The following is a 26,680-nucleotide window of genomic DNA, read 5'->3' on the forward strand; positions in this document are numbered from 1 at the left end:
AGTCACCCACAGGCAGATGGAAGAGAAAATAATGAAGGAAAGAAAGACAAAAGAGGGAGTGTAAAGTCACCTATAGGCAGAAGGACAAGGAAAGAATGAAGGAAAGAAAGCCAGAAGAGGACGGAAAGAAAGAAGGATGGAGGAGAGGAAAGGACAGACACCCAAGAGCAGAACTACATCGTGTGAGTGGATGGTGAATGCCCCCACCTACCACAATACTTAATTACCCACTTCTCTTTTTATTTTTTTTTTATTAGAACCAAAACACGATCTGTAGAATAATGCCTGAAAACTGGGTTTCCACAATTTAGCTGCCAAAGTGAATGACTCTTATGGTATCATATGTGAAACGATCAGAAACACCTCACTTATTTCTAAAAACCTACTTGAACAATTAGTTTCATAGCAACTCTCGAAATTGAATTGTTGAAAACCTGAGACTTGGGTTTCGTTCTCAACAGTAAGCTAACTCACCTCGTCTGGCCGACTGGAAATGAACATGTACCTCTGAAGTAGCATGACGCGCTGACGCAGGACTGGCTGGACTGCCAAGTTGCCAACTCCCGCAACCCGGCCAATAATTCGCCAAATTTGGGGGAAGGAAATCACCATATTTTGCCAAATTTTCAGTCCTTTGTAAATTTTGAGTTTATCAGTTATTTTGTCAGTATAAATTTCTATCTGTCTCTTCTACTTATATTCCCTTAACCCATCTATTTTCTTGTTTATGTTATATATGGTATATGCATTTATGTAGTATTTAAATGCATTGCTCAAGTTGTATATTGAAGCAAAATTTCATTTCAAGTATGGGTCGTGACCACTTGCCCAAATTTCTTTCATTTATGCCCGAATCCTGGGGGGAGACAGCCCCCCTGCCACCCCAGCCTGTATGCCTATGATTAAACATATGACCTTTAGGAACATCACTGGGCATGCTGAAGCTCCATACAGGCACCGAACTTAGAGAACCATCCCATGCTTGGTGAGAAGGATGGAGGATTCATCACTTATTATTTGAACCACTTTCCTGTAGATCTCAAGATCCTTTTGGCTAATAGCATTATTGTCCATAGTCGTATCAAGCGACATTTTATCGGAGCATGGTTGGCGGCATCAGTGTAACACAACCTGTAAAAGCTGTGAACAATTTTGGAAAGGGAACAAAGGTCTGGGAGATGTAGACACAGACCTACTCTAGCCTCTAAACCACTCAGACAGTCACTGCATCTCATGAATCAGTCATGAGTAGATGTTAGTCTTTTGCTTCCCTCAAGTGTTAGTGTAAGTAAGAATAAGAAAGCAAGAAAGTCAAGAAAAGAAAGGAAGTGTGTTTTACTGACTGTGACTGCTCATCAGTGTTTGCTTTTGACCTTGAATGGGAGGGGAGAGAGATGTGCATCCATCCCGCTCCCTCGCTTTCCCAACTCTACAACTTCCAACCTTACAGTGTAGGAGGTAAGTTGTTTTTTTCCATTACTTATTTTATTCTTGTCATTATTTCTTTTATTGTACTGTTTTCCTTTTTTTTTTGTATTTGCAGGAAAAATATTCATATTCCTTGTCTATTGTATTTACAACTACAACTTACAACCTCACCAACCACTTGCCCCTCCCTCCCAGCCCACTGTGCTTATCTCTAGACTTATCATTTTATTTTTTTACCATGAGGGTTGTCTCTACACAGCTGCACCCATTATGTTTCTCCCCTCTTTCCTTCTCCTCTCTTTCCTAAACCATCCAGGGTAAAGAAAAGAATCCATACAGGAATAAACATCATAAACATAAAAAAGAGGGAAGACATTCATAATTATGATATTTGTATTTATAAGTACCTATATTATGTATTGAATTTGATCATTTTACATTTTTCTTGTTTATACAAACATTTCAGCAACATATGAGGTGTTCTCATGGTGAATATATAGATGTAAAACCTTTCCTTCCCTTCTCACCAAATCCTAGTTCGAGGTGCTAATCTCAGATCATGTCAAATCTTGGCTGAGACAGTTCTGCATACATACACAGAGCTGCACCCATTATCTTGAAACAGACCAAGAATAGCATCCTTCTCTCTTTCCACATGAATTAGACCACCCATAGTAAAAAAATGAACATTATAAACATAAAAAAGGGAAAACATTCATAATTGTGTTATTAATAAGTGCGCATATTATTTACTGAATTTGTTTATTTTACATATTTCTTGTTTTGCGCAAGCATTTCAGCAACATAGGTGTTCTCTTGGTGAATATAATGGATGTAAAACCTTCCCTTCCTTTCACACTGATTCGTTTGTTTGAGGTGCTAATCACGAGTTGTATTGAATTTTGGACGCTGCAGTTCGGTCTGTACACACAAAGTAGGGTCCTTATTTGGTTAGTGTCTTAAGATATCATCTCTTGCCTCTCTAAACCACCCAAACAACAGAAATAACTTGATACTTGCATAAACATAAACATTAAAAAAATGCAAAAAGAATTATTTTATTTTTTTTTTAATGAAATCTCTGTACTGATTTTGTAATACACATATCTATTAATTTCAAACCATTTCAGCACCATTGAATTGTTTGGGGGGGGTGAAAATATGGATACAATAATCCCCGTACTATCCGGACGCCCACTTTCCGGACAACCCCTTCTTACTGGATATTTTGGTCCCTGGATCCAATATTCCCAAAATGGGCCAAAAATTGCAAAAAATGCGAAAAAAAATCCAACTTTTTTTCCCCCCATAATTTGAACTCAGCGCGGGCGGTGCAGACCTGCTGTGTTTTGGTGCGTAGTTCCGCCGCCGTCCGCTAGAGCGTCCCTGCATCCTCCCCACTTACCGCCCAGCTCTTGTTGTGAGTGCATGCTCGTGATCATGGCCGCCTACATGCTCGCTTTTGTAGTGGTGCCCTACCTGCTGCAGGCTCTGCTGCTGCTGTCCTGCCTCTTCTTCGTATGTGTGATGATGGCCTAGGCCACCTGCATCAGCTACTCTCAGACTCTGACACTGATTAAACGGCAAGAACTCTCCACTAGACCACACAGGAATTTACAGTGTTGTGCAGTGAAGAAAACAGTGCATAGTGTTAAGAAATTAGAACTGTGAGTGCAAAGACTAAAGTGCAGAGTGCAAGACTGATTTTATTGACGTTCAGTAGAGCTCAAATTAGACTAGAGTGTATAATGTTAAGAAAATGGATTTATGAGTGCAAAGATTTAAGTGCAGAGTGCAACGCTTATTTCATTAAGGTGCAGTGGAGCGCAAGTAAGACTAGAGTGCGCAGTGTTAAGAGAATGGAATTCTGAGTGGAAATGACTAAGTTCAGTGCAAGACTTCATGTACAGTGTACTGCAAGTGTTTCAGGTACTCCATTTTACTGTCAGAGTCTGAGAGGAGGTGAGTTATTCATCGAGATGGCCAGGGACTTGTCGTAAGTACCCAGAATGTTTCATATTGTACTGTATTTTGCATATTTACCTTTAAAACCCTTATTGGTGTGAATAGGGTCTTAGGTGCTGTGCATGTGCAGTAGGGAGGTGTTTTCCTGAGTTAGGCTAGGTTAGGGTCCATAAGTACCAGTCCAGGAGCCAGGGACTTGTAAGTACCCAGAATGTTTAATATTGTATAAACTCACCTCTAAAACCTCATTCTCTGGTTCTTTTCCATTTATTTCAGTCTTTTATGTCCCATATTGGTGTGATTTGGGTCTTAAATATGTGCTATGCATGTCCAGGGGGAGTTGTATAGGTGTTTTTCTGAGTAAGGGTCCATAAGTACAAGTCCAGGAGGCTGGGGCCCACTATCCGGATGGGACCACTTTCTGGACATGGCTTTGGCTCTGTTACGTCGGATAGTGGAGGGATTACTGTATTTCATAGTGCGGTGTCTTTTCACTCCTCTCCTTAGTTTTCACAGGCATGTATGCTGTAATTTGATGAAATTTTTTTACACTTCATTGCAAAAGGATGGGTCCAGGAAACTAAAAATTGCATTGCCAGGTGTGTGTGACGTTTCACTTCAGTTTGGCAAGAAAAAAAAATGATTTTCGAACCTTAAAAAATTTGTGCTTGGTGCCCAGGTTGGCCTGTGGGTCCTGACAAATTTCACTGGCTTGGCCACGGTGTGGTTAACACCTCAGTCAGACATTATCACAGAGTATCAGTTATTTCATTAAAAAAAGAAAATCCCAATCAAAGTGCACACATCGATGCCTTTCAATCACTAGCACTGCACACAAATGATTGCAGGGTGTCTGTGATTTTACACTGGAGAGTGAGAGAATGATGCAATGCAATGAACACGAGGTACCATCACTACCGAGAAATATTTGAAAGAGAGAGAGCAAGTAGGGGACAGAACAACCCAGCTGTTCAGTGGAGTGGTAGGAGCTACAAGGCTTGAGCAGAAGTGTTGGAATTGGTTTCTGTGCATGTAAACAGTAATGGCTAATTTAGCTTTGACAGGTGATGGCCGCCTTGCTTGTGTGTCATTGTAAAAATTAAGATGCATGAGGAACATATCAAGGAAATCCAAGAAGAACACAAGAGGTGGAAGGAAACTCAGCAGGAAGATAAAATGTCTTAAGGAGATTTTAGAACAACAGAGAAAGGAAAACCAGGAAATGGTGGAGAAGGAAGTAGTGAAGTTACTAAAAAGTAGAGAATCTTTGGTAAGTGATGTAGCAGACTAGAAAAAAAGTGTGATAATTTCAGGATTAAGAGAAGAGGACAACAATGAAGCTCAAAATGAGATAGAAGAAGTGTTTAGGCTGGGAAGAGTAGAGGAGGGAGGGGTGTGGCCACTAAAAGTTAGGTTTCTGTTGCAGGTTACAGTAAATGAGTTATTAACAAGACTTGGAAACTACCAGATAAGAAGGGGTTCAAGAATGTTTGGGTAAGGAGAGAGACAAATGAGGAAGAAAGAGCTGAAATAAAGGAGCTAGTCAAGGAAGCTGAGGAAAAAATCGACCAGAGAACGGAGGAAGAGAAGACAGAGTTCTGCTGGAGAGTTATGGATCAGAAATTGAGGACATGGTACTGGCTGGTGGAGAAAGGAAGGGAGAAGGACAGAATGAAAAATAATGTAAAAAGATTGAAAGTGGCATATGCTAATGAAGATGGCTGAACCTCTGCAAGGCTAGAAATCAACAATTTCTTGAGAGTAAATGAGCCAGATATGATGTGCTTTGTAAAGACCAAGTTAAGAGAGGATATTGATATCCAAGTAGGAATGGTAAATGCAAATTATGGAGAAGAGACAGAAAAGAAAAAATGGGGGGAGGAGTGATGATAGCAGTGAAGAACAGCATAAATATGATGTGGAAGTGGGAGAAAGTAAGGCAGAAGTGATAAATATGAAACTAGAAACCAGATGGGAAGGCAAAGAGAGATCGCAGTAGTATATATGTTCCACCAAGACAAGGGCATGGAATGAGGATGAATACCAGGAGATGTTGTCAGACATAGTTAGACATCTACAGAAAATGACTGAGAAAAACAACAATATAATCCTGGTGGGTGATTTTAATTGTAAAGAGGTGAATTGGGAAGACTGGACTCGGTAGGTAGTGAAGATTCGTGGGGCAGTATAATGTTGATTATAGCAATGAACAATGTAATGACCCAGTCGGTCAAAGAAGAGACAGGATTTAGAGGTGATGACACACAAGCAAGACTAGATCTACCGTTAACCTAAGAACCTGATGTAATGGAATCTCTGAAATATCTGTGTCCTATAGGTAAAAGTGGTCATGTAATGATTGAGTTCCAAATGATAAAAGGGAATGTGGTGGCAAGAGAAGGCATGGAAGATACAACTTTGGGAAAGCAAACTTTACAGGACTGAGAAAATTTTTTAAAGAAGCAGATTGGAGAAAATTCAGCGAAACAAGAGAGACACATAAGAAGTAGGATATCTTTCTAGGCTTTTACAACTCAGGTGTGGAAAAATATGTGCCAAGAGCAAGTGGGGAAGAGAACAGGAAAAAGGATTGGTTCAACAGAAGGTGTATGATAGCTAAAAAAGAAAGGGATATGGCATGGAACAAATGGAGAGAGAGAGGCAATAATAGAACAAAGGAAAAGTGTGAAAGAACTAGAAGTGAATATACAAGAATCCATAGAGAGGAAGAAACCTTGAAAGAGGTATATTGACAATTGTAAGGAAGAACCTAAATTGTTTTATAGGTTTGTTAACAGCAAATTGAAACACAAGGAAGGAATCAATAAGCTTAAAGTTGAAGGAAAGGTTTACAAAGATGCAGTAATACAAGCAGAAATAATGAAAACTGCTGCCTACTTCTTCCTTCACCTTTATCACTCTTTTTTTTTTGTCTGTCCCCTCTCTTCCTATTTCTCACCATCATCCACTCACCTGATGTTGTGCTGCCTACTTCTGCCTTCATCATTATCACCTTTTTTTTGTGTCTGCCCTTTTCTTTTCCTATTTCTCCAATCATTCCTGTCACATTATATTACTCCTCTTTCCATTTCACGTGGCTTTACACTGAGTGACAAGCCTAATGGTTTCCTGTAAGCCAGGAAATCATTTACATTGCTGGGTGGTAACCATGTAACCAACCCATACGTGTTCCTTACGTGTCAGCGACTGGGTTGGCAAAGGGTTATTGCCCCTTCCTGTAAAACAATTAGCTCAGAGACTAACGGCCATCCCTTACGGGATTATGGCATCTGACAATAGATAGATAGATAGAAGTTTCCAATCGGTTTTCACTAAAGATAGTGATTTTATGGAGGAGGAGTGTGTGACAAGAAATGCAGTGTTAACTGGTGTGTAAGTGGAAGTGCAGGAAGTGTATAAATTACTGGAAACTCAAGATGTAAGGAAGGTACAGGACCTGATGGGATCTTGAATTGGATACTAAAGGAATGCAGAGAACAACTGGTTTAATTGTGTGTTCTCTGGAAGAAGGGAAAGTACCCCAGGGATACAGTTTACAAAGGAGGGAATAAAGAACCCCTGAATTATAGACCAGTGTCCCTGACCAGCATGGTCACAAAATTGTGTGAGAGATTCCTTTAAGATAGATAAAATATCTGGAGGAGATGGACATTTTGGCAGAAAGTCAGTTTGGATTCAGAAATGGAAGGTCATGTGTCTCAAATTTTTTGAGCATTAATTCAAGGGCAATTGATGTGCCACAGGAGTGAGATAGTTGGGTGGATTCTGTGTACAGTACATAGATCTGGAGAAAGCCTTTGACAAGGTACCCCATAAACGACTTATGTGGAAATAAGAGCACATAGGACGACTAAAGGGAAACCTCTTAGGTGGATGAGAGACTTCATGAGAGACAGGCAGATGAGGCTAGTAATAAAAGACAAGATGTCAGGATGGAGGGAAGTAACAAATGGAGTGCCGCAGGGCTCGGTGCTGGTACCTGTAATGTTCCTGATTTATGTAAATGGTATGGTGGATGGAATGAACACTTATGCAAGTCTGTTTGCAGGTGATGCAAAGATCATGAGGAAAGTAGAAGTTGAAGAAGATTGTATGATGCTGCAGGAACACCTGGACTGGATTTACGATTGGAGCTGGGTATGGGAAATTAATTTCAATGCAAAAGAATGTAAACTAGTGGAAATAGGTAAAAGTACCAAGAGGCCATGCCTGAAAACTACTCAATGGGAAAGGAACTGAAAAGTGAGAGAAGAGAAGGACCTGAGAGTGTTGGTCCAGGATAATTTGTTACCGGAAAAACATATTAACAAGATTGTCAGGGAGACTTGTAAGTTCTTGACGAACATAAGGGTGGCATTTCATTACATGGATGAGGATATGATGAAAAAATTGATAGTGGCTAATATCCGCCCCAGGTTGGAATATGCGGCAGTGGTGTGGTCCCCACAAAAAAAGAAAGATATAAACAAGATCGAGAGAATACAAAAAACAGCAACCAAGATGGTCCCCAGCCTAGCAGATCTGTCATGCAAGGAAAGACTAGAAAGCTGAGTCTGCCTCCCTTAGAAGAAAGAAGAAGAGAAAGGGGTGACATGAATGCAGTGTTTAAGGCCATGATGAGTGTAGACAAAACTGACAGAGAAGATCTGTTTCTATAGGGTGAGGGAGCAACAAGAGGACATTGAAAGAAATTGAAAAGACAAATGCTTGAAGGATATCAAGAAAGACAGTTTTCCATATACTGTAGATGCCTTGACCGGTGGAATTGCCTGGACAAAGAGATCATCCAGTCCAAAAACTTTGAGTACAGTATAGAGCTAAGTTTGACTGGTTGAGATACGGAGACAGGACCTCACGAGCATATAGCTCATTTCCTGTATATCACAACCCAGTAAATACAACTAGGTAAATACATGACAGTCTTTTTGTCTACCACCTTCACATTTGTAGTGGGAGCATGCATTGAAAACAGGGAGATGGTCTTAACTTATTTCACGTCGTTATAGTGATTTACAGATTACTGAGAGATTGGATAACAGGGGTGTTCTGTAAAATGAAAAATGTATCATTGTACCAAAGGGGATTAAGAAAAATGAAAACTTATGTTAATATCTGCTGTTAACTTCTCCAGGTGACTATGGTGGGCTGGCCTCACTAATGTTCACAGAAATCTTCTCAGCGGACTTCCTTACGCCTATGGAAGAATCTGACACAAGCTTCCAGATGGAGGTGAGAAATTACTGTACTATGAATATTATAACTTGTTAACTATGTAGTGTTGTTGTATGAGAAATTACTGTACTATGAATGCTGTAACTTGTGAACTGTGATGTGATATTGTGTGAGAAAATACTGTGAATGCCACAACTTGTGATGTGTGCTAAGGAGAAATTTTTGATACTTTAATACCATAACTTGTAAAGATTGATGTGGTATTGTTTAACCCCTAAAAGACAGGTGTCCGCATATGTTGTCCAAGGGTACTAGGGCCAAAAAGACGGGTGTCTTCATATGCAGTCACACCCCCCTCCACCTCCCAAACCCACCCCACCTACCCAACCTCTCAACCACCCCACCCACCCAACCACCATACCCACACACCACCTGCCACCCACCCCCAACCTCACCCTGACCCCTCACCCTGACCCCCCACCCTCCCTCTCCACCACCCCCCACCACTCCACCCCCAAATCCCCACCGCTCCCCAACTCCCCCCTCCGTTCCCCCAATACCCCCCACTACCACCCCTAACCCCCACCCTCCCTTCACCCCTACCTTCTCCACCCCCACCCCCATCCTCCATGCCTCCCCACAACCCTCAATCCCTCTAACCACCACTCCTCACTCTCCCCACCATCCCCCCACCACCCCCCATCACCCACCACCATCCCCCCACCACCCACCATCCCCTATCCCCCACCCCCTACTGTCAACCCTCTATCCCCACCCCCAAACTTCCCACACACACCCTAACAACCCCACCCCTCCATCCCCCACTGCCACCCCCACCCTTTCCCCCCCATCCCCCTCCCCACCCTCCACTTACCATCCCCACCCATCACTCCGCACTTGCACCCAAACCCCTACCCCCACCCATCACCTCCCCGAAACACCCAGTCTCCATCCCTGCACCACCCAACAACTCTCACACCCCCCCACATCTCCCCTCCACAAATCCCCCACAATATTGCACGAGCCGATTATGCCCGTCCTGAGTGTATGTCAAAACATTCTGATGCAACCACGTTGAGTACACCGCTTCCCGTCCGATCAGCGAAGTTAAGCAACGTTGGGTCTGGTTAATACTTGGATGGGTGACCGCCTGGGAACACCAGATGCTGTTGGCATCCCTACGTGTCAAGTGGGGTTGGTGGAGGATTAGTGCCCTTCCCTGTAAAACAATTAACTCTAAGCCATTGGCCATCCCGTCTGGGATGCATGGCGTCTGGCAATGAATGAAAAATGAATGAATGTCTTTTAAGGGTTAATGTATTCAGTCCAAGCATGCCTTTTTCTTTTCTTTCTTGCTATCTCCTGATGATTTTATTCAGTATATGATAGACATTTTGAACTGGAGGGGTTGGATATAATCCATCTATCCATCCATCATCCAGTCCTAGATTGCCCCATGAGGAGCATAGGAGCCCGGGGCTAGACAAGTTGGTCCTGACATTTAAGATGAGAGTGACCAGCCTCACTCATCGCTGAGTGGTATTACGTGAGCAGTAAACCCCAACCATCCCTTGGATATAAACCTTCACTGGCTCAATCCGATTGGAGCACCGTAATTACCCACTAAACCACCAGGCGCCAAAATTTGATTATATGGTTACAACCCAGTGTAGTAAATGGTTTCCTAGTGTACAGGAAACACAGTTTTTTATAGTATGTGAGACCTTTTCTGCTCTGAATAAAATAATCTAGTAGCTGCAAAAATAAGCTTGAAAGGAAGTTACTGTACTTGATTGTTAGAGGTTTAGATGCTGTTGAATGTTGAAATTTGTCTTTTTAAATGGTTTGTGGTGAATTAGTTTATATGAAGAAAATATACACAGTATGAAGTAATTTGTTGTCACGAATTTGCCTAAATATGTTCCAACCTGAATGTAAGGATTTGATGATAATTGTAGTAGTATTTTCTATATATGAAGTACGTCTATAAAGAAAACTAGTAATAAAGTATGTGCATATGGTTATGCCTTTGTGATGAAGGCAACTTTCCACGGGTATGAAATAAGTGTGAATGATTGTCTTACCCATGTCACTGGGTTTCACTGAAACCTTTCTTTGGTTTTGGATTCTACCCTACTACATCCACCGGTGGGAAAAAAGGTCAGGATGATGATGATATTTGTAGTATGTTACTTAAAAAATAAAACTGAACAGAGCATATGAATTTTTTCCACTGTGCTCTTGATGGGCAAGAAAAGATTGCATTATAGATTGGGTAATAGATGAATTTTTTCTTTTTTATCAGGGTAACGAAAAATTTGTCATTTTCATAACGGTGAGTATTTATGTGGTAGTAGAGATCATTGAAGAATGAGATGAAAGGATGGAGTGGAAAGTTGTATGAATAAGGATGGTGTGAGTTGGAGGGAGGGCAACCTGATGATGGAGGACAGGGTGAGATGGAGACATTTTGACTGTGACCAGCCTTTCTGGGATTAAAGTTGTCTGGCTGGCTGTAGATGGATAAAGACCATTGGAGTGAATATTGTTTGTGTTAGGTGCATGGCGTGAGCCTGGCGCGGTACACAGAGATGACTCGCTGCATCCCTGATCGACCTGACCTGGACGACCGCCTCACCGTCCACACACCACGTGGCAACATCCAGGTATGCATAAGCCATCCATTATTGTAATTTTTTAGGTACAGTGGTTTATAGTGCCATTTGAGGTAAAAGAAAGGTATTGTTGTTACCTCCTTACAAACTTAATTGACCAAGAGAGTTGGATCATACCTTGAAAAGTTTGTGAGTCAAACTTCACTAATATCTGAGGCCAGATTTAGTGATGCAGATTGGCAGTCACTAGTCAGTTAATATCAGTATTGGTATCGGAAAGGAAGAATTATCTGGTGAGTAACAGTAAAAAAGTAAATAAATATTTGTTTTACTCAGTAACCTCTAGACTCCTATAAGTCATCTAGCACTTACTTCCCTATCTGGTTAGGTGTGAACTAGGATTGGGATGATGATTACTTTTCTAAAAATATGGCTGTACCCCACATCCTTTTCATTGTCTTAAAGGTAAAATGCTTGAACTAGAGCATGAGGAATATTTACACCATGATATCATAATATCACTGCGATTAGAATGTAACTCAACACAAAAATAATACCTGGACAGTGGTCTTCTGTAAAGGTGTTGTGATAGACAGGGAGGAACATGCAAGTCAGGTGGTAAACTAGTTCATGCACACACACACACACACACACACAGGTCACCGACAGAGATGGAGCTCTTCCTGGATCGTGCGAAAATAATTGATAAGACAGCGGCGAACAAGGAGACCAGCCTATTGTGATGATGTAAATGAGTGCTTGTGGTGGTCCTGTCGGTCAATAGTAAAAAAAACGCAGGTTTCGGTCAAAGAGTACAAGATATAGTGGAAATTGAAAGATTCCATATGGTTGCACAATGGCAGAGGGTGATGGAGCTTTGTTTACACATGGTGAAAAGGAATTTGAGGGCTTCTCCGAAGATGATGTGCGAAATGTAAGTACTATGTTGAACCAAACAAGAGTGGCTGGAGTAGAGAAAACAGCGGAGAGGAATGTCCAAGAATTAAAAATGGTATGGGTAGTACTGTAATTAGAGAATTACAGGAATGAACCCAATAGCAGGAGAGAGAGATCAAGGTTCTACGAAGTACTCTGGAAAAAGTTTGTACGCACAATGTAGAGCAAGAAAGAGAAGTCACAGAATTGAAAGTGAGTAACGAATCTGCATCCAGTGAAATAAAACAGCTCAAGAGGGAGAATAAGAGACTGGAAGAAGAAAGGGACAAGATGAAAAGTAAACTAGATGAGTATGACTCTAAGTCAAGGATGCAAGATGAGCACTTTAAGAAAATCAAGGAACAACATAAGGGGTGGAAGAATATTCAGGAGGAGGGAAACGTAAATTTGAAAGAGATTATAGAACAACAAAGTAAGGAAAGGGTGGAGAAGGAATGGTTAGGGTACTGAGAAGTAGAGAAGCGTTAGTCAGGGATGTAGCAGAGAAGAAGAAATGTGTAATAATTTCAGGAGTAAAAGAGAAATGTATGACAGTAAGATCAGAAAGTGAAAAAGAAGAACTGAGTAAGGTTAAAGAAGTAATATCAGTAGTTATGGAGGGTAACAATGAACCTCAAGAAAAGATTGAAGAAGTGTTTAGGTTAGGAAAGTACGAGGAAGGAGGGACGAGGCCACTGAAGGTAAAGTTTAAGTCCCAGGTAATGGTAAATGAAATCATCAATAGAACATGGAAATTATCAGACAAAGAGGGGTTCAAAAATGTTTGGATAAGGAGAGATGCAAATGAGGAAGAAAGAGTTAAAATAAAGGAGTTTAAAGGAAGCAAAAGCAAAAAACAAACAGAGAACGGAGGAAGAGAAGACAGTGTTTTATTGGAGAGTTATGGATCAGAAATTGAGGAAGTGGTACCGACGGAGAGAAGGAGAGAAGAGGGTATAAAAAACAACAACAAAAATTTGAAAGTGGCATATACTAATGTTGATGGTTTAATATCGGCTAGGTTGGAAATCAATGACTTCTTGAGGGTTCATGAACCTGATGTTATGTGCTTTGTAGAGACTAAGTTAAGAGAGGATGTTGATGTCCATATTGGAGATGGTAAATACAAACTGTGGAGAAGAGACAAAAAAGAAAAAACGGGAAGAGAAGTGATGATAGCAGTGAAGAACAACATAAATGTAGATACTGTGGAAATGGCAGAGGGAAGGGCTGAAGTGATAAATATGAAACCAGAAACTGGAGAGAATGGTGGGAGAGATACGGCAGTAGTATATGTACCCCCTAAGACAAAAGCATGGAATGAAGATGAATACCAGGAGATGTTGTCAGACATGGCTAATTATTTACAGAAAGTGATTAAGAAAAGCAACAATATAATTTTAATGGGGAAGTTTAATTATAAAGAGGTGAACTGGGAGGAGTGGGACTCGGGAGGCAGTGAAGATTCGTGGGGCACTATATTGTTAAATATATCAATGAACAATGTGATGATGCAGTGGGTCAAAGAAGTGACAAGATTCCGAGGTGAGGACACACCAGCAAGATTATATTTATTTCAAACCAAAGAACCTAATGTAATAGAATCCTTGAAATATCTTTGTCTTATAGGAAAAAGTGATCATGTGGTCATTGAGTTCCAGATGATAAAAGGGAACGTGGTGCCAAGGAAGGGTAGATACAACTTTGGGAAAGCAAACTTTACAGGATTGAGAAAATTCTTTGAAAGTGCAGATTGGAGAAGATTCAGAGAAATAGGAGAGATACAGAGGAAGTGCAAATGTTTCTAGACCTCTATAATTTGGGAGTGGAAAAATATGTGCCATGAGTAAGGGGGAAAGAAAACAAGAAAAGGGATGGTTTAATAGAAGGTGTATGATAGCAAAAAGAGAGAGGGACATGGTGTGGAACAACTGGAGGAAGAGAGTTAATAACAGAACAAAGGAAGAATATAAAAGAACTAGAAATGAATATACAAGGATTCATAGGGAGGAAGAAAGGAAGTTTGAAAAAGGTATAATAGACAAATGTAAGGATGAACCCAAACTGTTTTATAGATTTGTCAATGGCAAATTGAAACAAAAGGAAAGAATCACCAAACTGAAAGTAGATGGAGAGGTCTGTAAAGATGCGGCAGTGCAAGCTGAAATAATGAACAAACGTTTCCAATCAGTTTTCACCAGTGAAAGTGAGTTTGTGGAAGGGGAGGGTGTGACTAGAAATGTAGTGATGAATGAAATAAAAGTGGAGGTACAGGAAGTGTAGAAATTACTGGAAACTCAAGATGTAAGGAAAGGCCCAGGACCAGATGGAATCTCTAATTGGGTACTGAAGGAATGTTGAGAACAACTGGTGGATAAGATTCACGGTTTAATTGTGTGTTCTCTGGAAGAGGGGAAAGTGCCTCAAGAATGAAAAAGGGCATATGTGGTACCAATTTATAAGGGAGGAAACAAGGAAGAACCCCTGAATTATAGACCAGTGTCCCTAACCAGCATGGTTGCAAAATTGTGCGAGAGAATCCTGAAAGATAGATGGATGAAATATCTGGAAGAGATGAATATTTTGGCCAAATGTCAGTTTGGATTCAGAAGTGGAAGGTCCTGTGTTTCCAGCTTGTTGAGCTTTTACTTAAGAGTGATTGACGTGCTACAGGAGGGAGATGGTTGGGTGGATTGTGTGTATTTAGATTTGGAAAAGGCCTTCGACAAGGTACCCCATAAGAGACTACATGTATTGTGGAATCTAGAGCATGTAGGAGGACTGAAGGGAAACCTCCTGGAATGGATGAGAGACTTTCTGAGAGACAGATAAATGAGGACAGTAATAAAGGATAGGATGTCTGGATGGAGAAAAGTAACAAGTGGAGTTCCCCAGGGGTCTGTGTTGGTGCCAGTAATGTTCCTGATTTACATTCATGATATGGTAGAGGGAGTGAACAGTTATGCAAGTCTGTTTGCTGATGATGCAAAGATCCTGAGGAAGGTAGAGGCAAGGGAGTACTGTAAAATGCTGCAGGAGGATCTGGATAGGATACATGATTGAAGCCACAAGTGGGAAATGAAATTCAGTGCAAAGAAGTGTAAAATATTGGAAATGGGTAAAAGTACCAGGAGGCCATCACTGAATTATATGATGGGTAATGAACCTGTCATAAAAGTGAGAGAAGAGAAAGATTTGGGAGTGCTGGTCCAGCATAGTTTGTCTCCTGAAAAACATATTAACAAGATAGTTAGAGAGACGTATAAACTTCTGACTAACCTAAGAGTAGCATTTTATTACATGGATGAGGAGATGATGAAAAAATTGATAGTGGCCATGATCCGCCCCAGGTTAGAATATGCAGCAGTACTGTGGTCCCCATACAAAATGAAAGATATAAACAAGATTGAAAGAATACAAAGAACTGCAACTAAGATGGTCCCCAATATGGCAGATCTGTCATATAGAGAGAGGCTGGAAAAGCTGGATTTGCCTTCCCTAGAGGAAAGGAGAGAGAGGGGTGACATGATTGCAGTGTTCAGGACCTTGATGGGAGTAAATAAAATTGACAGAGATCTGTTTTTATGGGATAAGAAAGTAACAAGAGGACACGGAATGAAACTGAAGAAGCCAAGCTGCGTGAAGGATATCAAGAAATATAGTTTTCCTTATAGATGTATAGACCTGTGGAATAACCTGGGAAAAGAGATCGTCCAGTCTAAAAACTTAAATGAGTTTAAAGCAAAATTTGACTTACTGAGAAACAGAGATGGGACCCCACGAGCGTAGCTCATTTCCTGTATATCACAACTAGGTAAATACACACACACACACACACACAGGGAACGTGGAGCCAAGAGACGAGCTTTATAGGCAGGGTAGATACAACTTTGGGAAAGCAAACTTTACAGGTTTGAGAAAATTTTTCAAAAATGCAGATTGGAGAGAATTCAGAGAAACAAGAGAGATACAGAGGAAGTGGAATATTTTTCTAGGCTTCTGTAATTCGAGTGGAAAAATTTGTGCCAAGAGTAAGGAGGAAAGAAAACAGGAAAAAGGAGTGGTTAAATAGAAGGTGTATGATAGCAAAAAAAGAGAGAGAGACGGCATGGAACAATTGGAGAAAGAGAGGTAACAACAGAACAAAGGAGGAATATAAAAGACCTGGAAATGAATACACAAGAATACGTACAATAGAGAGGAAGAAAGGAATTTTGAAAAAGGTATAATAGACAAATGTAAGGATGAACCCAAACTGTTTTATAGATTTGTCAGTGGCAAACTGAAACAAAAGGAAGGAATCACCAGACTGAAAGTAGAAGGAGAGGTCTATAAAGATGCAGCAATGCACGTAGAAATAATGAACAAATGTTTCCAATAAGTTTTCACAAATGAAAAGTAGTTTGTGGAAGGGGAGGGAGTGACTAGAAATGTAGTGATTAAAGATATAAAAGTGGAAGTACAGGAAGTGTATAAATGACTGGAAACTCAAGATGTAAGGAAAGCCCCAGGACTTGATGGAATTTCTAATTGGGTACTGAAGGAATGCAGAGAACAACTGGCGGATAAAATTCACAGCTTAATTTTGTGTTCTCTGGAAGAGGGGAAAGTGCCACAAGAATGGAAGAGGGCAAATGTGGTACCAATTTGTAAGGGAGGAAACAGGGAAGAACCCCTGAATGATAGACCAGTGTCTCTAGCCAGCATGGTCACAAAATTGTGTGAGAGAATCCTGAAAGACAGATGGATAAAATATCTAGAAGAGATGAATATTTTGGCTAAATGTCAGTTTGGATTCAGAAGCGGAAGGTCATGTGTTTCCAATTTGTTGAGCTTTTACTCAAGAGTGATTGACGTGGTACAGGAGAGAGATGGTTGGGTGGATTGTGTGTACTTTGACACAGAGAGGGCCTTCAACAAGGTACCTCATAAGAGACTACAGTAATGTGGAAACTAGAGTACAGTATATAGGAGGACTGAAGGGGAAACTCCTGGAATGGATGAGAGACTTTCTGAGAGACAGACAAATGAGGACAGTAATAAAGGATAGGATGTCTGGATGGAGGGAAGTAACAAGTTGAGTCCCTCAGGACTCAGTGTTGGTGCCAGTAATGTTCCTGATTTATGTAAATGATATGGTAGATAGAGTGAACAGTTATGCGAGCTTGTTTGCTGATGTGCTGATGATGTAAAGATCTTGAGGAAGGTAGAGGTTGAGGAGGGTTGTAAAATGCTGCAGGAGGATTTGGATAGGATACACGATTGGAGCCGGACGTGGGAAATGAAATTTAATGTAAAGAAATGTAAAATATTGGAAATGGGTAAAAGTACCAGGAGGCCATCACTGAATTATTTGTTGGGTAATGAATTAATCACAAAAAGGAGAGAAGAGAAAGATTTGGGAGCGCTGGTCCAAGATAGTTTGTCACCAGAAAAGCACATTAACAATATAGTTGGAGAGACTTATAAACTCTTGACTAAAGTAAGAGTAGCATTTCATTATATGGATGAGGAGATGATGAAAAAATTGATAGTGGCCATGATCTGCCCCAGGTTAGAATATGCAGCGGTAGTGTGGTCCCCACACAAAAAGAAAGATATAAACAAGATTGAGAGAATACATAGAGCAGCAGCCAAGATGGTCCCCAGTCTGGCAGACCTGTCATACAGGGAGAGGCTGGAAAAGCTGGATTTGCCTTCCTTAGAGGAAAGGAGAAAGAGGGGAGACATGATTGCAGTGTTCAGGACCATGGTGGGAGTATATAAAATTGACAAAGAAGATCTGTTTGTATGGGATAAGAGAACAACAAGAGGACACGGAATGAAATTGAAAAAGTCAAGCTGCTTGAAGGATATCAAGAAATGTAGCTTTCCTTACAGAAGTATAGACTTATGGAATAGCCTGGACAAAGAGATCGTCCAGTCTAAAAACTTAAACGAGTTTAAAGCTAAATTTGACTTATTGAGAAACAGCGACAGAAACCCATGAGCACAGTACATTCTGTGTATGTCACAATTATGTATATTAGGTAAATACTTAAATATTTGGAACGACTTGGACAAAGAGGTGGTGCATGAGACTTGATAAATGTGGATATGGAGACAGGACAACACGAACATTGCTCAATTCCTGTATACTACAAATAGGTAAATACAAATAGGTAAATACACACACATATGCAGCGCACACTAGTGGTGTTCCATCACTTGCTTGACTTAAGCTTGATGTTTACTTTCAGTGATACAATAACTGTGGGTAACTGTAATTAAGTTTTACTTAGAAATCCAGTTACAGTTTCTCCCTATAGTACGCGAGTATATGGGCAGCAGAGGACGTCGCATACTTGGAATTAGCGTACTCTGAATACATAAACTTATGGGAAAAATTACATATGGGCAGCACCCCCTTTCATGGGCAACCCTTGAAACTCCTTTCAAACCTAAGTATTGTACTGTACAGGGTAACTATCTGAGACATATTACCTAAGATAAAGTAAACCAACAAGATTATGGCTTTATTAAATCAGCAAGGATATGGCTTAACTAAACCAACAAGAATGTGGCTGCTCACCTTAACCCAAGAGGACAACAGGCTTGATGGAGGTAAGAAGGGGATCCGAGGCAGGATGAGGCACCTAGCGTGCATCTCCTACATCACCCACCACACCACCCGACACACCACCTTCCTCACCACTCTCGTCACCAGCACTTTCGACACTTTCACTAATTAATGCACTTACTTCATTCATAAAACCTTCAGAGTCTATTTGTGACACCTCAGACATCACATCATCCTCTTGATCCTCCTCAGGATATGGCTCTTCTGATGTTGTAGGGAGTGATTCCTCACTTTCTTCAAACCGCAGGTAACGAGTGATGAGGGTTTGCTTCTGTCTGTTTACTTCCTGGTTGTGCTTGTCTGTGTAGTAGCGGAAGGTTCTGTCCAGTGAAATCATCACCTCCTCCACTCGCAACTGAGAGTGTTCGATGTTCTTGAATTCTTCTTTGAAATTATCAAGGGCGCACAGTGCCCGGCTGATCTCCATCATGGACAAATCTTCACGCTCCATCACTGGTTACTTGCTGGGGATCCTGCTCCACTGCTGCTGAATGTAAGCCCCTGATCTCCTCCAGCTTGACGGCCTGAAACCCGGGCACAGCTTGTGCAGTTGTGAGAGTGGCTGCCTCGGCTGCGGCCAGGGACTGAAAGCTGCCTCCCGGTGCGATTTCACACAGGTGCAGTATGAGGATGCGTCAAGCATGGTTACCTGTTGCAGCAGTTATATCTTCCCAAGAAGACAACAGGAAGGTGATGGCATCCTTGAGGTTGAATGACCGCCAAAAAGCCATAACAGTCTTATCAGGAATTGAAGCTGGAGGTGGGGGTGCTGTGCATGGAGCGGGTGAAGCGGGTGGCAAGTCCAAACCATCCTCAGCGTCCATGACATCACTCCCAATTGTGTCTCAGTCAAGAATTGCCTGCAGTTTCAGAGTTGTCGGTATTGCTGTGTAGGTGATCGTAGAGGCATTGGTGGTATAGCTGCTTCACCATTGCAATCAACTTCTGGTCTAGCGGTTAGATGAGAGAGGTCGTTCTGGGTGGCATTCCTTGCTGAGGTCTGCTAGCCAGGTTGGATGACCTGGGGCATTGTCAAGGATGAGGAGCACCTTGAAAGGGATGCCAAGTTCCCGGGATTTAGCCTTGGCGTCAGGGATGAAGTGCCACAGCAGCCAGTCCGACATGATGCTGCTCGTCATCCACCCGTTGGAGTTGCTGTACCAGTACATCCCGCTATCATCCGTGCAGCGAAGATTCTTGTAACATTTGGGCTGTGCTGCGGTATGAACCACAACAGGCCGCATCTTGTGTGAGCCTGATAAGTTCATGGCGAACATGACCGTTATCCTGCTCTTGTCCATTTTTCTCCCCTGGGCCTGGCGATGATGCTTACTGATATAAGTAGACTTCGGCATAGCCTTGTAGTATAGGTACGTTTCATCAGTATTGTAAATTTGGTCCCTGCTGTAGCCACCGTCGTCGATTATCCCCTTTAGGATGGCTGGATAGTCCCTGGCTGCCATTTCATCCGCTGATGCACGCTCGCTGGTGAGGTGAATGTTATGGAGCTCCTTCCTCTTCAGGAACCAGCATAGCCATCCCACGGAGCTTTGAATGGTTTCTTGACACCAAGCTTCAGAGCTGCAGCTTTGTAGAAAATCTTGGCCTGGTCCCTGATGTAGCACCCGTTCAGTGGAACTCCTTCCTTCTCTTTCCTCAGGATGTATGTTGCCAGGTACTGCTTCATAAGAATTATTGCCCTGTTCCTTCCAATGATGGTGTTACCCTTCCCACTCTCCTTCTTAATGACTTCCATCTTCATGGCATGGGTTATGCACTTCTTCTTTCTTGAGGATGGGGCAGACATCCTGGCTCACAAAACAATAGCCTCAGAGTAGATGAGAATGTAGCTAGAACTGCGAGTGTACCCTCTGTGTGCGCGTGCTTCCTCTGCTGGGCCTCTCTCACCACCCTCCAAGCGGTGCATTTGGGCACCATGTGATGAGTGCGCATGATCGACGTCACAAGGTGGGCGAAGCGTAGGTAACTGTTATTGCTTCTTGGGGTAGCAGTGTCGCTTGCTCGGGGTAACCCCGGATTTGGGCCACTCTTCGCTGCTGTCTCACCTACAGTGAGTTCAATTTGCATACTGTTAAAAGATACACTAAAATTTGGAAAAAAAAAATGGGCCCTCGCGTACAGTGAGGATCATGTACTCTGAACTTGCAGTCTGTGGGGAGCAACTTTACTCTCTCAGTCTTTTCTTTTTTCTACCCCTGGGGGTAGGTGTTTTTTTCAAGAATACTCCCCCAGTATCCCTGCTTGTCGTAAAAGGCGACTTAAAGGGTTGGCGGAGGGTTAGTGCCCCTCCCCGGAAAACAACTAACTAAAAAAACAAACAAGAAGCCTCGGACAAGGACTGACCAAACAATGACGACCCAGGACCGGACAAAGGACTTGGTAATGAGTACATGGAATGTAAGAGGAGTGAATGATGAGGTGAAAGAGAGAGAGATTGTCCAGGTGCTTGAGGGTGCGAAAGTGGATGTGTGTGGAATAACTGAAACAAAATGGAGAGGAGCGAATGATGAGGTGAAAGAGAGAGAGATTGTCCAGGTGCTTGAGGGTGCGAAAGTGGATGTGTGTGGAATAACTGAAACAAAATGGAGAGGAGAAAGTGTGAGAGAATGAGAGTATGGATGGGGTATATGTGCAGGAGCAGGTGAGAATGAGAGGGCAAAGGAAGGAGTATGTATAGTTGTGAGTAAAAGATGGAAGAAGAGAATAAGACAGTATGGATCAGTTGGGTCAAGAATTGTGTGGGTAAAGTTGAAAGTTGGAATACAAATGTGGGCGATTGTGTGTGTGTATGCGCCAACGCAAGATCGTGCTAGAAGAGTGAGAGAAGAGTTCTGGACAAATGTAGAAGTGTGCATGGAAAAGTTTGGAAGGAATGAGAGGGTGTTTTTGATCGGTGATATTAATGGTAAAGTTGGGAATGTGAAGGTGGATGGAATAGTTGGTGAGTGGGGTGTGCCTGCTGAGATGGATGAGAATGGGAGTGCATTAGTGGACATTTGTGCTGGGAGGGGGTTGGTGATAGCCAATACCCTCTTCAGGCATAAAATGATCCACAGGTATACATGGCGAGTGATGAGAAGGGTGGGTGGTGAACTGAATGAAAGGAAGGCAATGATTGATTATGTGTGTGTGGATGAAAGGATGTGAAGATGTGTAATGGATGCAAGAGCTTATAGAGGTTGGGGGAGTGGACTTTCTGACCACTACTTGGTGGTGGCCAGAATTAGGATTCAAGTAAGATGGAGGAATAGAAGAAGGGAAAGACGAGAGGAAGGAGTAGTTGCAAGGAGAGTGGAAAGGTTACAAGAGGATGAGAAAAAGACAGAGTATAAGAGAGAAGTGGAGGAACGATTGGGCAAATATGAATTGGAGCAGATGGGAGACGTGGAAGGTGTGTGTAGGATATTTACAGAAGAAATATGTGCAGCATGTGATGCGGTGTGTGAAAGGAAGAGAAGACGGAGGGGGGGTGCAAGGAACAGCGTGGTGGACTGAAGAGGTGAGACAGGCTGTGGCACAAAAGAAGAAAGCATACAATGAATGGATGAGAAATAGGGGCGTGGAAGAAGTTGAGAGGCGGAAGGGAGAGCTATATGTAGAAAGAAAGAGAGAGGTGAAAAGATTAGTAAGAGAGAGTAAGAAGAGAGTGGATGAGGAATTTGAAAGGAATTTGAGTGTAAAGTGGAGGGACTGTAAGAAAATGTTCTGGAAAGAGGTGAAAAGAGTAAGACAGGGTGGTAGTGAAGTTAGCTGGGGAGTGAAAGATAAAAATGGTAGATTACTAGTGGAGAAGGGAGAAAAAGTGAGCAGATGGAGAGAACACTTTAAGGAATTGTTGAACATAGAGGGTGGAAGTAATGCGAGTATAAGTTGTTGGGGAATGGCTGGGAGAAGGAGGGAGGTGAGAAGACAGGAAGAAATCAGTAGGATAGAAGTTGTGGAAGCAATGAAGAAAGTTAAATTGGGGAAAGCCCCAGGAATTGATGGAGTGTGTGGTGAAATGCTGAAGCATGTGGGAGAGATAGTAGTAGAATGGATGTGGAAGATGTGCAGATTGGCCTGGGAGGAAGGTAGAGTCCGGGAGGATTGGAAGTCAGGTATAATTATTCCCTTGTACAAAGGAAAAGGGGAAAAAGTGTGTGGTAATCATAGGGGCATTTGTCTTCTTACTATAATAGGAAAAGTGTATGGTAGGATACTTAGTGACAGAGTTAGAGAAAGAACAGAGAAATTAGTTGCAGAAGAACAGGAAGGGAAGAGGTTGTGTAGATCAGATATTCATTCTTAGATCTTTAGTGGAAAAGTTTGTAGAGAAGGGAAAGAAGTTGTATGCGGCTTTCATGGATTTGGAGAAAGCATATGACAGGGTGGATAGACAAGGATTGTGGAAAGTGTTAAGAGTATATGGAGTAGATGGGAAGTTGTTGAATGCTGTGAAGAGTATGTACGATGGTTCGAAGGCTGCAGTGCATGTGGATGGTGAACTAAGTGAATTTTTCTCTTTGAAAGTTGGGTTGAAACAGGGGTGTGTCATGTCTCCATGGTTGTTCAATCTGTACATGGATGGGGTAATAAAAGAGGTACAAGGTAGGGTAGTGGATGTTGGAGTGGCCCTGGTGAGAGAGGATATTGTTTGGAAACTCCCTGTACTGTTGTTTGCAGATGATACTGTGTTGTTGAGTGAAGACGAAGGGGAGCTGCATGGCTTGGTGGATGAGTTTGGGAGAGTGTGTAAGAAACAGAATCTAATGGTGAATGTAGGGAAGAGTAAAGTGATGGTCTTTGAGAGAGGTGAAGTCAGTGAATGCACAGCAAAGTTGGATGGTGAGGAATTGGAAAATGTGAGTATGTTCAAGTACTTGGGTAGTGTGATGAGTAAGGATGGAGGTTTGGAGGGTGAAGTGCTTGAAAGGGTACAACAGTGATAAGAAACAGGGAAGTGAGCATGGAAGTAAAAAAGTTACTACATGACAGCATTGTGATACCAACTCTAACGTATGGAAGTGAAGCTTGGACGTTGTTGGAAGGACACAAGTCAAGAGTGAGAGCAGTGGAAATGACTTATTTAAGAGGAGCCTATGGAGACTGACGAAGAGAGTGTATGTGAGTGAGGTGGAGGGGGGAAGAAGGAGGGGGAGGCCGAGGATGAGATGGAAGGATGGGGTGGAAAGGTATATGAGAGAGGGGGGTGTGAGTTGGGAGCAGGGCAGTGAAATGGCAGGGGACAGGGGGACTTGGAGGCGATTTGTTTGTGGGCACCCCAAACGGGATTGAGGCATCTGGCAATAGATAGATAGATAGATTAATCTTCAGTATGATGTGTATAATATAAAAGTATCTATCTGTCAATCTATAGCCAGATGCCATAATCCCTCAAGGGGTGACCATTGGTCTTTGAGTTAGTTGTTTTACAGAGAGGGGCACTAACCCTCTGCCAACCCACTTGTTGACACATTAGGAACACACATGGATTGGTTATATGGTGACCATCCAGCATTGTAATTCGTTTCCTGGCTTGCAGGAAACCATTATGCTCGTCACTCAGTGTAAAGCTACCTAGAAGGGAAAGGAGAGTAATAAAAAGTGACAGGAAAGGAAGGAGGGCAGACACAGAAAAAGAATGAAGGTGAAGGAAGAAGTAGGCAGCACTACATCAAGCGAGTGGGTGATGGTCGCCACCAATTACCACAAATTTTAAAGCATACATATCTTAATTTTCGCTGCCTTTCTCAGACTTTGAGGAGTTTAATGCTAAATTTAGTTATTATTTGCAAATCTAACTTTGTTTACCTAACATCAAAGAATGTCTGCATTATTAAGGCTGGTACTTTATGGAATTATGTTTATTAATATACTGTACAGTGTTAAACTTGAGTACAGCAAAATATCATACTTCATTTAGTTCTTTTATTTGCAATATAATTAAAGAAGCCATGAAGTTATTATTTTACTATTCCTTTATATTTTCAAAGGTTATTGAGACATATTAATACTTAAAAGTAAGCAACGTCTTTTCCATAGGCCAAATAATAGAAAATCTAACATAAAGAGCATACTATTCATGCAGAGCGTAATGTAGTGAAGTAAATTTTCTTGAGCACTGTACTGAGAAGATGTGTAATGGATGCAAGAGTATATAGAGATAGGGGGAGTGGACTTTTTGACCACCACTTGGTGGTGGTTAGAATCAAAGTACAAATAAAATGGAGAAATAGAAGAAGGGAAGGACAGGAGAAAGTAGTTCATACAAGGAAGGTGGAAAAGTTACAAGAGGATGGAAAAAAGGCAGAATATAAGAGGGAAGCGGAGGAAAGATTGGGTAGATATAGATAGGAGCAGATGGGGGACGTGAATGTGTGTGCAAGATATTCACAGAAGAAATCTGTGCAGCATGTGAGGTGGTGTGTGGGGTGAAGAAAAGATGAAAGGAGGTGCAGGGAACAGCATCATGGACTGAAGAGGTGAGAAAGGCCATGGCACAAAAGAAGAAAGCATATAGTGAGTGGATGAGAAACAAGGGTGTGGAAGAAGTTTAGAGGTGGAAGAGAGAGTTATATGTAGAGAGGAAGAGAGAGATGAAAAGATTAGTTAGCAAGAGTAAGAAGAGAGTGGATGAGGAATTTGGAAGGAACTTGAGTGTAAAGTGGAGGGAACGTAAGAAAATGTTCTGGAAACCGGTAAAGAGAGTTAGACAGGGTGCCAAAGAAGTTAGCTGGGGAGTGAAAGAGAGAAATGGTAGATTACTAGTGGAGAAGGGAGAAAAATTGAACAGATGGAGAGAACACTGTAAGGAATTGTTCAACATAGAGAATGAAAATAATGCAAGTATAAGTGGCTGGGGAATGGCTGGGAGACAGGGATGTGAGAAGAGAGGAAGAAATCAGTAGGATGGAAGTTGTGGAAGCAATGAAGAAAGTCAAAATGGAAAAACCCCAGGAATTGATGGAGTGTGTGGTGAAATGCTGAAGCATGGGGGAGAGATAGTAGTGGAATGGATGTGGAAGATGTGCAGATTGGCCTGGGAGGAAGGTAGAGTCCCGGAGGATTGGAAGTCAGGTATAATTATTCCCCTGTACAAAGAAAGGGGAAAAAGAGGTGTGTGGTAATCATAGAGGCATTTGTCTTAGTGTAACAGGAAAAGTATATGGTGGGATACTTATTGACAGAGTTAGGGAAATAACAGAAGAATTAGTTGGAGAGGAACAGGGAGGTTTTAGGAAGGGAAGAAGTTGTGTAGATCAGATATTCATTCTTAGATCTATAGTGGAAAAGTTTCTAGAGAAGGGAAAGAAGTTTTATGCGACGTTCATGGATTTGGAGAGCATATGACAAGGTGGATAGACAAGTATTGTGGAAAATATTCAGAATATATGGAGTAGATGGGAAGTTGCTGAAGGCCGTGAAGCATATGTATGATGGTGCTAAGGCTGCAATGTGTGTGGATAGTGAACTGAGTGAATTTTTCTGTTTGAAGGTTGAATTGAAACAAGGATGTGTCATGTCTCCATGGTTGTTCAATCTGCATATGGATAGGGTTATAAAAGAGATATTAGGTAGGGTAGTGGATGTTGGAGTGGCCCTAGTGAGAGAGGGTAGTCTTTGGAAACTCCCTGTACTGTTGTTTGCAGATGATACTGTGTTGTTAAGTGAAGACGAAAGGGAGCTGCAAGACTTGGTGGATGAGTTTGGGAGTGTGTGTAAGAAATGGAATCTAAAGGTGAATGTTGGGAAGAGTATTGTGATGGTCTTCGAGAGAAGTCAGTGAATGTACAGTGAGGCTGGATGAGGAGGAAATAGAAAATGTGAATGCATTTAAGTACTTGGGTAGTGTGATGAGTAAGGATGGAAGTCTGTAGGGTGAAGTGCTTGAAAGGGTACAACAGGGAGGAAAGGTTGCTGGTTC

General features: G+C 41.8%; 1 protein-coding gene and 1 pseudogene across 1 annotated transcript in view; both read left to right on the forward strand.

Moving 5' to 3' along the window:
• The window catches only part of LOC145403731 (uncharacterized), a 364,507-nt gene that overhangs the window by 297,007 nt on the left and 40,820 nt on the right, over positions 1–26,680 (forward strand). Inside the window, exons 23-24 of the mRNA XM_080275411.1 lie at positions 8,546–8,643; positions 11,145–11,252. Of these exons, the coding sequence (XP_080131537.1) occupies positions 8,546–8,643; positions 11,145–11,252 (206 nt within the window). The remainder of the gene's footprint in view (positions 1–8,545; positions 8,644–11,144; positions 11,253–26,680) is intronic.
• LOC145403849 (5S ribosomal RNA) lies at positions 9,646–9,761 on the forward strand (annotated as a pseudogene).

This window comes from Coenobita brevimanus, chromosome 61, assembly GCF_032717465.1.
Source record: "Coenobita brevimanus isolate Jiangsu-jjx chromosome 61, ASM3271746v2, whole genome shotgun sequence".
Classification (NCBI taxonomy): domain Eukaryota; kingdom Metazoa; phylum Arthropoda; class Malacostraca; order Decapoda; family Coenobitidae; genus Coenobita; species Coenobita brevimanus.